The sequence below is a fragment of the Oncorhynchus gorbuscha genome, unplaced genomic scaffold (genome assembly GCF_021184085.1).
Source record: "Oncorhynchus gorbuscha isolate QuinsamMale2020 ecotype Even-year unplaced genomic scaffold, OgorEven_v1.0 Un_scaffold_3399, whole genome shotgun sequence".
Classification (NCBI taxonomy): domain Eukaryota; kingdom Metazoa; phylum Chordata; class Actinopteri; order Salmoniformes; family Salmonidae; genus Oncorhynchus; species Oncorhynchus gorbuscha.
In genome coordinates, this window is record NW_025747649.1 from 33,009 (window position 1) to 49,841 (window position 16,833).

The following is a 16,833-nucleotide window of genomic DNA, read 5'->3' on the forward strand; positions in this document are numbered from 1 at the left end:
GGTAACAAGGTCCAGAGCACTAACAACACCAACGAATACAACGTCAACATCAAAATAATCCCGCACAACAAAGTGGCGGGTTCCATATGCTAAATAGGGAAGACAATCAAGCACACATAAAATAGGAACAGGTGTAACGAATGAGACAACTAACCGAACAGAAAAAGGGATCGGTACCGGCTAGTCGGCCGGTGACGACGAACTCCGAGCACCACCCGACCAGGCGGGGGAGCCAACTTCGACGGGAGTCGTGACAAACTGCCTTGATATCTTGTTTTTTGGTGAATGAAGGAGTTGCATACAGATGTAGAATCTTTATTTGATCACTCTTCTGTTGCTGAGCGTTGTTCTACACAGCAGGAAATTCAAACTTGTAGTGTATTTGAGCTTTAAAAAGACATCTAAAGTGTGTAATTTCCACATTGAAATTTCAGACTTGATTTGCCCTGCAGAAAAGGTATCAACCCCTACAAAAATGTCCATTAATTATAATCCACATTATTCACATTTTCTGTTGATGCAGGATTATCTTCCTGTTGAAACAAACTGGCTCAAATTAAGATCCTACATCTGTATGTACTATATGTTTTATATATGAGTAAAGTGGGAGCTAACAGTAATATAGCAGAGAATCTGACTGACTAGCTGGCTGACTGGTTGTAATCTCTCAGACAGACGCAAGATTTTGTTTCTGGGTTGATGAGATGAGGGTTGGTCGAGACACCTAGTTTTAGAGCCATTGTTGCCTCCATTAATACCCAGGAAGTGATTAAAAGGAAATCATCAATGCCCATTAACCCCACTCATATGGACTGGCCTGGTCTGACCCCACTAATATGGTCTGGTCTGACCCCACTAATATGGTCTGGTCTGACCCCACTAATATGGCCTGGTCTGACCCCACTAATATGGTCTGGTCTGACCCCACTAATATGGCCTGGTCTGACCCCACTAATATGGTCTGGTCTGACCCCACTAATATGGACTGGCCTGGTCTGACCACTAATATGGTCTGGTCTGACCCCACTAATATGGTCTGGTCTGACCCCACTAATATGGTCTGGTCTGACCCCACTAATGTAGACTGGCCTGGTCTGACCACTAACATGGCCTGGTCTGACCCCACTAATATGGCCTGGTCTGACCCCACTAATATGGTATGGTCTGACCCCACTAATATGGTCTGGTCTGACCCCACTAATATGGCAGGAGACTATAGTGTGGCCAAGATTGAGGGAAAGATGGCAGCTGGATGACACATACTGAAGCCTGTAGATCACTTTTGACTAGGGCTCATGGGGTTCTGGTCCAAAGTAGTGTACAGTAGGGAATAGGGTGCCATTTGGGACTCAATCACTCGATGTGCTCTTTAAGTTCCTGCTGTAGTAGTATGCAATGTATCCACTAGAGACCATTGGATATCAGTAGAATACTAGTGATGGAGTCTTGCTGCAGCCAAATCATTAGTGTAAAGGTTTATAGCGTCCCAGCGGAAAGAAAACACATATCTCTGAAACTGAAACTTTTCAGGAAATGAAAAAAGAGCCATATTGTACCATTTATGAACATACAATCACAAAACTTCAAAAGCTATTTTGAAATGTATTTTATTGGACCTGGAGTCATGAACTGTTCAGCGTACATAAAGGACCATCATGTTAGTAACAGTAACCATGCAGGTCCCTCAAGATATTTCTTCCCTCCCCTGTTCTTTACAATCTGTTACTCAGTCAGACAAACTTTGTTGGATGAAAATCTGGAGTTTTTCTGTGAGAAATGTCGTTCAATATGGTGTTCACTGCCTCCATCTGCTGGCTCAATGGACCTCACTGCTTTACAATAGAATAGAACAGGACAGAACAGATGAGAATAGAACAGAACAGAATGGAATAGAACAGAATTTAATATAATTTGCAGGGTGGAGATAAAGTACCCCAGTATGAGTCATAATACCCATAAAAACTAGCGGTCAATCAAGGAAATGGTTCCAATAATTTCCCCACCATTAATTTTTCCCATAGAGGATTTTAGAAACACTTAAAATAAAAGTTGTGGTTCGTGTAGGCTTACCCTGGTGTTATTTTTGATAACTGCGTAAATCTCTCTAGGACAAGGTGACTTTTATCAATACATTTGCCAAAAATTAAATGCTAATTAGTGGCTAATGTGTCTATCATAAACTACACATGCCATGAGGATCTGGACGGGACTGCTGAAACGAAGCAAAGGTAAGAATCTCTGGATTAGCTATCTAAGGTTAGCTAAATGTAGTAATGAATAGATTAATAAATTGGAAAACTGTTTTTAAATTGACAAATCTGTGAACTGTCTTGTGCACATTTTAAATTGACACAAAACCTGTTACCAAAGATGTCAGCTACAGATGACGTGCAGGATTTGTAGTCTTGCATGATACCGAGTCTAGGACCAAAAGCTGAAGCTGGAGACTCAAATCTCCCTCTCACTAGCTTTAAGCACCAGCTGCCAGAGCAGAACAGAACAGAACAGAACAGAACAGAACAGAATAGAACATAACAGAATATAATAGAACAGAACAGAATAGAATAGAATAGAATAGAACATAACAGAACAGAATAGAACATAACAGAATAGAATAGAACAGAACAGAATAGAATAGAATAGAACATAACAGAACAGAATAGAACATAACAGAATAGAATAGAACAGAACAGAATAGAATAGAATAGAACATAACAGAACAGAATAGAACATAACAGAATAGAACAGAACAGAATAGAATAGAATAGAATAGAACATAACAGAACAGAATAGAACATAACAGAATAGAACAGAACAGAATAGAATAGAATAGAATAGAACATAACAGAACAGAATAGAACATTACAGAATAGAACAGAACAGAACAGAATAGAATAGAATAGAACATAACAGAACAGAATAGAACATAACAGAATAGAATAGAATAGAACAGAACAGAATAGAATAGAATAGAATAGAACATAACAGAACAGAATAGAACATAACAGAATAGAACATAACAGAACAGAACATAACAGAACAGAACAGAATAGAACATAACAGAACAGAATAGAACATAACAGAACAGAACATAACAGAACAGAACATAACAGAACAGAAATTATTAGAACAGAATAGAACATAACAGAACAGAACATAACATAACAGAACAGAATAGAACATAACAGAACAGAATAGAACATAACAGAATAGAACATAACAGAACAGAACATAACATAACATAACAGAACAGAATAGAACATAACAGAACAGAATAGAACATAACAGAATAGAACATAACAGAACAGAACATAACATAACAGAACAGAACAGAACATAACAGAACAGAACATAACAGAACAGAAATTATTAGAACAGAATAGAACATAACAGACTAGAACATAACAGAATAGAACAGAACATAACAGAATAGAACAGAACAAAATAGAATAGAACATAATTTAATAGAATTTGCAGGGTGGAGATAAAGTACCCCAGTATGAGTCATAATACCCATAAAAACTAGCGGTCAATCAAGGAAATGGTTCCAATAATTTCCCCACCATTAATTTTTCCCATAGAGGATTTTAGAAACACTTAAAATAAGAGTTGTGGTTCGTGTAGGCTTACCCTGGTGTGATTTTTGATAACTGCGTAAATCTCACTAGGACAAGGTGACTTTTATCAATACATTTGCCAAAAATTAAATGCTAATTAGTGGCTAATGTGTCTATCATAAACTACACATGCCATGAGGATCTGGACGGGACTGCTGAAACGAAGCAAAGGTAAGAACCTCTGGATTAGCTATCTAAGGTTAGCTAAATGTAGTAAAGAATAGATTAATAAATTGGAAAACTGTTTTTAAATTGACAAATCTGTTAACTGTCGTGCACGTTTTAAATTGACACAATACCTGTTAGCAAAGATGTCAGCTACAGATGACGTTTAGGATTTGTAATCTTGCATGATACAGAGTCAAGGACCAAAAGTTGAAGCTGGAGACTCATATCTCCCTCTCACTAGCTTTAAGCACCAGCTCACAGAGCAACTCACAGATGACTGCACCTTTACATAGCCCATCTGTAAATAGACCATCCACCTACTTCATTCTCATACTGTATTTATTCATTTATCTTGCTCCTTTGCACCCCAGTATCTCTACTTGCTCATTCATCTTCTGCACATCTACCATTCCAGTGTTTAATTGCTATATTGTAATTACTTCACCACTATGGCCTATTTTTTACCTCACCTCCCTTATCCCACCTCATTTGCACATGCTGTATGTAGACTTTTACTACTGTATTCACTCGGTACCTCGGTGCCTCGGTGACTCTGTACCGGTGCCTCGGTGACTCGGTACCGGTGCCTCAGTGACTCTGTACCGGTGCCTCGGTGACTCTGTACCTGTCATGTTTTGTCTTAGATTGTCTTGTCATTATGCTTTCCCTTCTGTTCGTTTCCCCCTGCTGGTCTTATTAGGTTCGTTCCCTTTTTCTATCCCTCTCTCTCCCCCTCCCTCTCTCTCCTCTCTCTATCGTTCCGTTCCTGCTCCCAGCTGTTCCTATTCCCCTAATCATCATTTAGTCTTCCCACACCTGTTCCTTATCTTTTCCCCTGATTAGAGTCCCTATTTCTTCCCTTGTTTTCCGTTCCTGTCCTGTCGGATCCTTGTCTATTGTTCACCGTGCTGTGTCTATGTATTGCCCTGTCGTGTCGTGTTTCCCTCAGATGCTGCGTGGTGAGCAGGTGTCTGAGTCTGCTACGTTCAAGTGCCTTCCCGAGGCAACCTGCAGTTCTTGATCAAGTCTCCAGTCTGTTCTCGTCATTACGAGTAGTATTATGCCTTTTGTTTGTAAAGTAACTTTACTGGATTAAAAACTCTGTTTTCGCCAAGTCGCTTTTGGGTCCTCATTCACCAGCATAACAGAAGGATCCGACCAAGGAATGGACCCAGCGACTACAGATGCTCGTAACACTGCCGTCGAGATCCTAGGAGCCATGCTCGGCAGACACGAGCAGGAATTGTCTGCTGCTCGCCATGCCGTGGAGAACCTGGCCGCTCAGGTTTCCGACCTCTCTGGACAGTTCCAGAGTCTTTGTCTCGTGCCACCTGTTACTTCCTGGCCTGCCGAGCCTCCGGAACCTAGGGTTAATAACCCACCTTGCTACTCCGGGCAGCCCACGGAGTGCCGCTCCTTTCTCACCCAGTGTGATATTGTGTTCTCTCTCCAACCCAACACATACTCTAGCGAGAGAGCTCGGGTTGCTTACGTCATTTCACTCCTTACTGGCCGGGCTCGAGAGTGGGGCACAGCTATCTGGGAGGCAAGGGCTGATTGTTCTAACAATTACCAGAACTTTAAAGAGGAGATGATTCGGGTTTTGACCGTTCAGTTTTTGGTAGGGAGGCTTCTAGGGCCCTGGCTTCCCTATGCCAAGGTGATCGATCCATAACGGATTACTCTATAGAGTTTCGCACTCTGCTGCCTCTAGTGACTGGAACGAGCCGGCGCTGCTCGCTCGTTTTCTGGAGGGACTCCACGCAGTGGTCAAAGATGAGATCTCTCTCGGGAGGTTCCTTCCAGTGTGGACTCTTTGATTGCTCTCGCCATCCGCATAGAACGACGGGTAGATCTTCGTCACCAAGCTCGTGGAAGAGAGCTCGCGTCAACGGTGTTTCCCTGCTCCGCATCGCAACCATCTCCCTCCTCTGGCTCAGAGACTGAGCCCATGCAGCTGGGAGGTATTCGCATCTCGACCAAGGAGAGGGAACGGAGGATCACCAACCGCCTGTGCCTCTATTGCGGATTTGATGGACATTTTGTCAATTCATGTCCAGTAAAGGCCAGAGCTCATCAGTAAGCGGAGGGCTACTGGTGAGCGCTACTACTCAGGTCTCTTCATCTAGATCCTGTACTACTATGTCGGTCCATCTACGCTGGACCGGTTCGGGTGCTACATGCAGTGCCTTGATTGACTCTGGGGCTGAGGGTTGTTTCATGGACGAAGCATGGGCTCGGAAACATGACATTCCTTTCAGACAGTTAGACAAGCCTACGCCCATGTTTGCCTTAGATGGTAGTCATCTTCCCAGTATCAGATTTGAGACACTACCTTTAACTCTCACAGTATCTGGTAACCACAGTGAGACTATTTCTTTTTTGATTTTTCGTTCACCTTTTACACCTGTTGTTTTGGGTCATCCCTGGCTAGTATGTCATAATCCTTCTATTAATTGGTCTAGTAATTCTATCCTATCCTGGAACGTTTCTTGTCATGTGAAGTGTTTAATGTCTGCCATCCCTCCCATTTCTTCTGTCCCCACTTCTCAGGAGGAACCTGGCGATTTGACAGGAGTGCCGGAGGAATATCATGATCTGCGCATGGTCTTCAGTCGGTCCCGAGCCAACTCCCTTCCTCCTCACCGGTCGTATGATTGTAGTGTTGATCTCCTTCCGGGGACCACTCCTCCCTCGGGGTAGACTATACTCTCTGTCGGCTCCCGAACGTAAGGCTCTCGAGGATTATTTATCTGTGTCTCTTGACGCCGGTACCATAGTGCCTTCTTCCTCTCCGGCCGGGGCGGGGTTCTTTTTTTGTTAAGAAGAAGGACGGTACTCTGCGCCCCTGCGTGGATTATCGAGGGCTGAATGACATAACGGTTAAGAATCGTTATCCGCTTCCCCTTATGTCATCAGCCTTCGAGATTCTGCAGAGAGCCAGGTGCTTTACTAAGTTGGACCTTCGTAACGCTTACCATCTCGTGCGCATCAGAGAGGGGGACGAGTGGAAAACGGCGTTTAACACCGTTAGGGCATTTTGAGTACCGGGTTCTGCCGTTTGGTCTCGCCAATGCGCCAGCTGTTTTTCAGGCATTAGTTAATGATGTTCTGAGAGACATGCTGAACATCTTTGTTTTTGTCTATCTTGACGATATCCTGATTTTTTCACCGTCACTCGAGATTCATGTTCAGCACGTTCGACGTGTTCTACAGCGCCTTTTAGAGAATTGTCTCTACGTAAAGGCTGAGAAGTGCTCTTTTCATGTCTCCTCCGTTACTTTTCTCGGTTCCGTTATTTCCGCTGAAGGCATTCAGATGGATTCCGCTAAGGTCCAAGCTGTCAGTGATTGGCCCGTTCCAAGGTCACGTGTCGAGTTGCAGCGCTTTTTAGGTTTCGCTAATTTCTATCGGCGTTTCATTCGTAATTTCGGTCAGGTTGCTGCCCCTCTCACAGCTCTTACTTCTGTCAAGACGTGTTTTAAGTGGTCCGGTTCCGCCCAGGGAGCTTTTGATCTTCTAAAAGAACGTTTTACGTCCGCTCCTATCCTCGTTACTCCTGACGTCACTAGACAATTCATTGTCGAGGTTGACGCTTCAGAGGTAGGCGTGGGAGCCATTCTATCCCAGCGCTTCCAGTCTGACGATAAGGTTCATCCTTGCGCTTATTTTTCTCATCGCCTGTCGCCATCTGAGCGCAACTATGATGTGGGTAACCGTGAACTGCTCGCCATCCGCTAGCCCTAGGCGAATGGCGACAGTGGTTGGAGGGGGCGACCGTTCCTTTTGTCGTTTGGACAGACCATAAGAACCTTGAGTACATCCGTTCTGCCAAACGACTTAATGCCCGTCAAGCTCGTTGGGCGTTGTTTTTCGCTCGTTTCGAGTTTGTGATTTCTTACCGTCCGGGTAGCAAAAACACCAAGCCTGATGCCTTATCCCGTCTGTTTAGTTCTTCTGTGGCTTCTACTGATCCCGAGGGGATTCTTCCTTATGGGCGTGTTGTCGGGTTGACAGTCTGGGGAATTGAAAGACAGGTTAAGCAAGCACTCACGCACACTGCGTCGCCGCACGCTTGTCCTAGTAACCTCCTTTTCGTTCCTGTTTCCACTCGTCTGGCAGTTCTTCAGTGGGCTCACTCTGCCAAGTTAGCTGGTCATCCCGGTGTTCGAGGCACTCTTGCGTCTATTCGCCAGCGCTTTTGGTGGCCGACTCAGGAGCGTGACACGCGCCGTTTCGTGGCTGCTTGTTCGGACTGCGCGCAGACTAAGTCGGGTAACTCTCCTCCTGCCGGTCGTCTCAGACCGCTCCCATTCCTTTCTCGACCATGGTCTCACATCGCCCTAGACTTCATTACCGGTCTGCCTTTGTCTGCGGGGAAGACTGTGATTCTTACGGTTGTCGATAGGTTCTCCAAGGCGGCACATTTCATTCCCTCGCTAAACTTCCTTCCGCTAAGGAGACGGCACAAATCATTATCGAGAATGTGTTCAGAATTCATGGCCTCCCGTTAGACGCCGTTTCAGACAGAGGCCCGCAATTCACGTCACAGTTTTGGAGGGAGTTCTGTCGTTTGATTGGTGCGTCCGTCAGTCTCTCTTCCGGGTTTCATCCCCAGTCTAACGGTCAAGCAGAGAGGGCCAATCAGACGATTGGTCGCATACTACGCAGCCTTTCTTTCAGAAACCCTGCGTCTTGGGCAGAACAGCTCCCCTGGGCAGAATACGCTCACAACTCGCTTCCTTTGTCTGCTACCGGGTTATCTCCGTTTCAGAGTAGTCTGGGTTACCAGCCTCCCTCTGTTCTCATCCCAGCTTGCCGAGTCCAGCGTTCCCTCCGCTCAAGCGTTTGTCCAACGTTGTGAGCGCACCTGGAGGAGGGTGAGGTCTGCACTTTGCCGTTACAGGGCACAGACTGTGAGAGCCGCCAATAAACGCAGGATTAAGAGTCCAAGGTATTGTTGCGGCCAGAGAGTGTGGCTTTCCACTCCGCAACCTTCCTCTTACGACAGCTTCTCGTAAGTTGACTCCGCGGTTCATTGGTCCGTTCCGTGTCTCCCAGGTCGTCAATCCTGTCGCTGTGCGACTGCTTCTTCCGCGACATCTTCGTCGCGTCCATCCTGTCTTCCATGTCTCCTGTGTCAAGCCCTTTCTTCGCACCCCCGTTCGTCTTCCCTCCCCCTCCCGTCCTTGTCGAGAGCGCACCTATTTACAAGGTACGTAAGATCATGGACATGCGTTCTCGGGGACGGGGTCACCAATACTTAGTGGATTGGGAGGGTTACGGTCCTGAGGAGAGGAGTTGGGTTCCGTCTCGGGACGTGCTGGACCGTTCACTTATTGATGATTTCCTCCGTTGCCGCCAGGATTCCTCCTCGAGTGCGCCAGGAGGCGCCGGTGAGTGGGGGGTACTGTCATGTTTTGTCTTAGATTGTCTTGTCATTATGCTTTCCCTTCTGTTCGTTTCCCCCTGCTGGTCTTATTAGGTTCGTTCCCTTTTTCTATCCCTCTCTCTCCCCCTCCCTCTCTCTCTCTCTCTATCGTCCCGTTCCTGCTCCCAGCTGTTCCTATTCCCCTAATCATCATTTAGTCTTCCCACACCTGTTCCTTATCTTTTCCCCTGATTAGAGTCCCTATTTCTTCCCTTGTTTTCCGTTCCTGTCCTGTCGGATCCTTGTCTATTGTTCACCGTGCTGTGTCTATGTATTGCCCTGTCGTGTCGTGTTTCCCTCAGATGCTGCGTGGTGAGCAGGTGTCTGAGTCTGCTACGTTCAAGTGCCTTCCCGAGGCAACCTGCAGTTCTTGATCAAGTCTCCAGTCTGTTCTCGTCATTACGAGTAGTATTATGCCTTTTGTTTGTAAAGTAACTTTACTGGATTAAAAACTCTGTTTTCGCCAAGTCGCTTTTGGGTCCTCATTCACCAGCATAACAGTACCGGTGCCTGGGTGACTCTGTACCGGTGCCTCGGTGACTCTGTACCGGTGCCCCCTGTATAAAGCCTTGTTATTGTTAGTCTTATTGTGATACTTTGTATTATTACTTTTATTTTAGCCTACTTGGTAAATATTTTCTTAAACTGCACTGTTGGTTAAGGGCTTGTCAGTAAGCATTTCACGGTAAAGTCTACACTTGTTGTTTTCGGTGCATGTGACAAATCAAGTTTGATATGATGTCTAGTTTGATGCTAATTAGCATTTTAGAATCTGAGAGCAAATAGAGAAGAATATATTGATAAAAGTCACCTTGTCCTAGAGAGATTGACATGGTTATAGATATGGCATAGATATGGCTTTTTCTTTGCAACTCTGCATAGAAGGCCAGCACACTTTCAAAAAGCACCCATTGCTTCAAGGGCCGCTGGCTGCTGATAGGCTTTCTTGACTTTACATTCATTTTTGCCAACACATCCTTGTTGTCTTTAATCTCTGTTTAACCAGCTGAACAGATGCTCTTAGTGAACATGTTTTTGAGTTACCTTTCTAGCTAATTGGCTATGTTAGGGTTTACAGTTCTCTTCCAATTAGGCTATCATGTGTTGAGGTCAAAACTATTTACCAAATCTATTCAGTTGAAAATGTTGATTACTTCTCCTTGACATGATCATTCACCAGATGACGAGACAAGATACAATACATGATGTTTTTAAATATATTTTTGCTAACATGTGATTGGGGTTCCTTGGTCTCCGGTTTGCCTGGCAGGGGGTCCCTGGGTAAGAAAAGGTTGAAGACCCCTGTCAAAGACAGTGCAGGCTGAGTCCCTGCCCGAAAATAATTTATCCCCCGCCCCTCATCCTCTCTGTTGCCATGGAAGCACCAGATCTAGCACTTGATTGGCTTGCTTGGTAAGCACGTGCTAGATGAGGCTTCAAATATGACAACAGGCCCAGATGTAATTATTGCAGAGTCGAAGCAGTGTTCGTTAACGTGGTTTGTGGTGTTGATTAGCTCAAATTTACAACATGGTCGAGGCATTCGTTGGAACTTGGAAGATGACTTCCAGTGAGAATTTTGATGAATATATGAAGGCAATAGGTGAAGTGTTACCTTATTAAATAAAGTAGTTTTTAAATGAAAGACAATGTTGCATTTCGATCTAGAACCTTACTAAAGTTGATTTAGATATATCCGTTTTTCACAGGTGTGGGTTTTGCTACTCGGCAGATGGGGAATATGGCGAAGCCCAATTTGCAGTTCAGCATCGACGACGGTGTAATATCAATGAAATCCCAGAGCACTTTCAAAACCACAGAGGCCAAGTTTAAATTGAATGAAGAATTCGACGAGATGACTGCAGATGACAGGAAAACCAAGGTGGGTGCAGGAGCCACACTATAGACATGCCGGTTGTTACAGTAGTGTGGTTTCCAATTGATTGTAAAAAAAATAAATTACTTTAAAATTTAGTGAGTTGTGCCCTCCTGACACTACTCTATTTCCAGACTCTGATGACCTTTGAGAACGGAAAACTGGTGCAGAAACAAACTTGGGACGGCAAGACTACCACGCTCGAGCGGGAGTTGCAAGATGGAAAATTGATTGCGGTAAGGTTTCATGTCCTGCTTGCTATTCCCTTCTCTGCTTAGTTTGACATAAAATATGCTTTTTTCATAAGCCTAATTTGCAATGTCCATGCTTGATATTGCAATATTGTTCAATGTTGCATGTGATCATCTTTATGCAATGCACGTTGTCATCTTGTAAATTGCGTTCTCCCGGGGTTACCAACAAGGATGGCATGCGTTTTTACGCGCGAACGTGTTCAAAATGTCCTTTCTAGATTTGGCTGGGAAGCGTGGCTTGATAAGCACTTGCAGTCATGTGCAACACGCTACTTAATTATTTTAAACTAAATGATTAATTGGTAATCGAGTGCTAATAAACCCAATGATTTACATAAACCCGGGATTGCTGCTGTATGTGTTGGCATTGCCATTGCGAGGCTCTGCTGCCACCGGTCCGCCATAGGCACTATCCAGTAGGACCAGTCCTCCATAGGAATGAATGGAATGCATGTTTTTTGGGGGGGTGAGGGGGTTGTAGTGGGTACAGTAACATCCGTTTCCTTAAAGTAATTTATAATGCATTATTTAGCTCACATAATGTGAGAGCCTGTTATAGAATAAATATAGATTCCAACATGTATTTTATGATTGAATATTAGTGGCTGCACAGTGGTATCAATAGTGCCCCCGGTCAGTCATCCAGGGTTAAACCTGTTAACTTATCTACACTCTGTTCATTGGTCAACATGGTCAGTTCCCTTTTATAGTTGCTGTTTTAACTCCTACCCTGTCACATTTAGCTTACATCATAATGCCCTTCAGTTTTAAGGAAGTTAACGTGGGTTGGCTCATTCAGACTGCAGTTTCAAGTGGAACTACAACTGACACACAGGCTGATTTGGTGGTTTGTTCATCACTGAATGTGTCATTACATTTTGAGTTCTAGGTTCTTACACATGTCATTACATGACCTAAAGTGTGTACTGCTCTCTATTCCAGAAATGTGTAATGGATGATGTGGTGGCACTGAGGACCTATGAGAAAGAGGTGTGATTCCAGCCTGCTGAATTGAAGACCCCCCACCAGCAAATCAAAAACATGCATGTTATCTGTTCAATACCTACCATGTTAAATTCACTGACTCAATTGGTACCAAAATCCCATGAAGCTTTCAATAAAGTCAATTGTTCTGCTTTGTGAAAAGTGGTATTTCCTTCATTGCAATATGTAGGCCAGTTTGTAGGCTAAAGCCTATTCATCAAACTTAATCTATGTGGATTACAAACGGGCAAATCTCTGGTTTATCCTGAGTACTTTGGTTGTAGGTGGTGCTGCTAACATTCAATACATTTCAGTGTCAATTTTTCTCAAATGAATGTTAGTGTAGCGTGCTCAATGTATGCTAAGTGTTCCCTGCAAAATACATTGATTTCACACTGTACCTATTGAGAACTGGTGACCAAGTAGAAATGTCCAAAACTGACCATATCTATAATACGATGCAAAAACTGCCATGTCTAGTGGGGAAAATGATTCATTATTGTGACACTGGACTATAACCACTCCTAAACCACTGAGGAATATGAAGTATTGTCTGAGCAGTGGCATGGTAACTAAACCCTGGATGCCTTCATATTAGCGTGCTGCTGCTAACTAGTAATTACTGAACTTTAAAACCTGAATTTCTTTGCCCATTTAGGACTGTTCTATTCTGTGAACTTTTCAGCAGCATTCAGGTGCTTCTGAATATGACTACTGGGACCAGTGGTCTGCCCAGTGGTGCTGTTGCTGCTATAACTGCATCTCCGTTTGTTCCAAGTATCTCTAGGATGGGTCCTACTCAAGTGTTCCAAATGCCACCCTCTTAGCTTTATAGTGCACTAGTTTTCACAAGCCTTTAAGGGCCCTTGTCAAAATTCATTAATGCAAATTAACTTATAGGACACTTGCTGAATCCTAAATCTGTTCATGGGTGGGAAATAATTCACAAGCTTACCCAGGCTGGGTGCCAAAATGAAACATTCTCATACAAGTACAGGTGCCAAGTTGACCATTTTAAAAATATAATCTGCTTACATTCTACATAGTTCTCTTCCCCCCCCCCCAAAAAAAAAACAGCTGACGGGTTTGTATGTAGACCCAAGATCAGAAATGGTAACATTTCAAGACCAAGTTAAGCTTGTCAGAAGTTTAGATGTGCCAGCGCGTCTATGGAATGGGGTGCTCATCTGGGTAGTCATGTAGTCCAAAAAGTAAAGGTTATGCCATCTCCCATAAGACTGACATAACACCCTACTGTTATGGGCTAACAAAATGCAGAAATCTCCCAGAAAGATTAGTCCAAATGAGCTCATTGTCAAACAGGTCCCAAAAATGTCAAATCTAATAAGAATGCACAATGCCAGAGGGAGTACTGTCCAGCCCTCTTCATAGTCTTCCAGCACCCATTAGACATGACACCTGACGCCTTATGCTGCATTCGTAATGAAGTGGGAATTTACCACATACGACTGGGGAAACTCCATTAGACATGACACCTGACGCCTTATGCTGCGTTTGTAATGAAGTGGGAATTTACCACATACGACTGGGGTAAATCCATTAGACATGACACCTGACGCCTTATGCTGCGTTCGTAATGAAGTGGGAATTTACCACATACGACTGGGGGTAAATCCATTAGACATGACACCTGACGCCTTATGCTGCGTTCGTAATGAAGTGGGAATTTACCACATACGACTGGGGGTAAATCCATTAGACCTGACGCCTTATGCTGCGTTCGTAATGAAGTGGGAATCTACCACATACGACTGGGGGTAAATCCATTAGACATGACACCTGACGCCTTATGCTGCATTCGTAATGAAGTGGGAATTTACCACATACGACTGGGGGAAACTCCATTAGACATGACACCTGATGCCTTATGCTGCATTCGTAATGAAGTGGGAATTTACCACATACGACTGGGGGAAAATCCATTAGACATGACGCCTTATGCTGCATTCGTAATGAAGTGGGAATTTACCACATACGACTGGGGGTAAATCCATTAGACATGACACCTGACGCCTTATGTTGCATTCGTAATGAAGTGGGAATTTACCACATACGACTGGGGGTAAATCCATTAGACATGACACCTGACGCCTTATGCTGCATTCGTAATGAAGTGGGAATTTACCACATACGACTGGGGGTAAATCCATTAGACATGACACCTGACGCCTTATGTTGCATTCGTAATGAAGTGGAATTTACCACATACGACTGGGGGTAAATCCATTAGAACGGACTTCAAACTAGTCATTACTAGTGGGAAACTATTATCCCACTTCTCCCACATGCTGACCTCTGTTAGATTATGGTTTATGTAGCTTGTTGGCCATTAGCCAATCAGCATTCCTCAACGAGTTCAAAGCACGTGAATGCATCCAACTGGTATTCATGGCTTCACAACTGGTAACATCCCACCTGGTTAGGAACGCAGCATTAACAGTCTCTTGTTCATGAACGGATACGTTCTGAGTGTTAAAGTTGTAATACCACTGGATTGCTGTTGCTGCTTAATGGAGCTGGACTGATGAATGAATGACAAGCATCTTTTTGTATCTGGCTCTTTGAGATGCCTTAAACCTTAAACCTTAATGCATCCCAAATGTCTCCCTATTCCCTACATAGTGCACTACTTTTGACCGGGCCTAACCTTTGCTGCATCACAAACGGCTCCCTATTTCCTACATAGTGCACTACTTTTAACCCGGGCCTAACCTTTGCTTGCATCACAAACGGCTCCCTATTCCCTACATAGTGCACTACTTTTGACCAGAGCCCTATGCACTATAAAGGGAATCGGGTGTCACTTGGGATGCAGATCTTGAGAGAAGACCAACTGTCTTTGCTTCATGGTCAGATTTTTCACATGATATCATGTGCTTTTTGAAACTAAGTGTTGGTTTGTCATGATAGCGTCACTACAGTTGCAAGTTAGTTGGTTTTTACACACACACACACACACACACACACACACACACACACACACACACACACACACACACACACACACACACACACACACACACACACACACACACACACACACACACACACGATGGTTCAGTCAACACATCCGGGAGTGTTTCTTGAAAACCACAGGTCAAACTATTACTCGAACATTGTGTTTGCCAAATGTATCAAGTATGCACATAACTATTGGATCAAAAAGCTCACACTGCCTTGCACACTTTGAAACCATCAGGGTTACAACTGAGGAGTGTCACGGGGTCCCTTGGTATGCTGTTGTTTGTCAAACACAAAAGGACAATCTATATGGAATGTGATGTCCTAAGGTGCGTTCCAAATGGCACCCTATTTACTATATAGTGTACTACTTTTGACCACAGCCCTATGGGCCCTAGTCATAAGTAGTGCACTATGACGGGAATAGGGTGCCATTTGAGGCAGATGTAGTATCAGAGTGGCTGGGGGGGTTTAGAGGGGAGGTTTAGAGGGGAGGCCAAATCCCAGTTTAAGGTCTATGTTGTTACCTCTCATCTGTAACAGGCTTATTGTTGTGGATGCAAAGACTTCATCACAAATGGCAGCCAATTCCCTATATAGTGCACTACTTTTTACTAGGGTCCATAAGGGGGCCCATAGGGCTGTGGTCAAAAGAAATGCACTAAATAGGGAATGGGGTGCCATTTAGGACACAGGCACAGACTTCCAGTCCAAGCAAGTGCACCTAATTACTTTAATTAGGGCTTTCTGGGGCAGTAGGTTGCTGCCAAATTCTCTGAAAGATTTGGGGTTTTAGTGAATGATTATGACCATGGGTGGTGCTCCTGCAGCAATCTGTCCTGATTAATGAAAAGCTGATCTAGCCAAGTTGAATAAGACCAAGGACACACACGCACACACACACACACATTTGCACACACTCCTCTGACATTTTTGTTACTTTTTTCGCTCAATTTTCCCTTTTTTCTCCTTACTATATCCCCTGTCCACCCCTACTCAACTTATCAGTCCCCTGTCCACCCCTACTCAACTTACCAGTCCCCTGTCCACCCCTACTCAACTTACCAGTCCCCTGTCCACCCCTACTCAACTTACCAGTCCCTGTCCACCCCTACTCAACTTACCAGTCCCTGTCCACCCCTACTCAACTTACCAGTCCCCTGTCACCCCTACTCAACTTACCAGTCCCCTGTCCACCCCTACTCAACTTACCAGTCCCTGTCCACCCCTACTCAACTTACCAGTCCCTGTCCACCCCTACTCAACTTACCAGTCCCCTGTCACCCTACTCAACTTACCAGTCCCCTGTCCACCCCTACTCAACTTACCAGTCCCCTGTCCACCCCTACTCAACTTATCAGTCCCTGTCCACCCCTACTCAACTTACCAGTCCCCTGTCTACCCTACCCCTACTCAACTTACCAGTCCCCTGTCCACCCCTACTCAACTTACCAGTCCCCTGTCTACCCCTACTCAACGTACCAGTCCCCTGTCCACCCTACTCAACTTACCAGTCCCCTG

General features: G+C 44.5%; 1 protein-coding gene across 1 annotated transcript; it reads left to right on the top strand.

Annotated features, from left to right (window-relative positions):
- The first annotated feature begins 10,669 nt into the window (after positions 1–10,669).
- Positions 10,670–12,492, top strand: LOC124027629 (fatty acid-binding protein, adipocyte-like). The gene is made up of 4 exons (XM_046339998.1): positions 10,670–10,819; positions 10,926–11,098; positions 11,227–11,328; positions 12,289–12,492. The coding sequence occupies exons 1-4, from the start codon at positions 10,747–10,749 to the stop codon at positions 12,340–12,342; spliced, it is 402 nt and encodes a 133-aa protein (XP_046195954.1). The 5' UTR covers positions 10,670–10,746; the 3' UTR covers positions 12,343–12,492.
- The last annotated feature ends 4,341 nt before the right edge of the window (positions 12,493–16,833 follow it).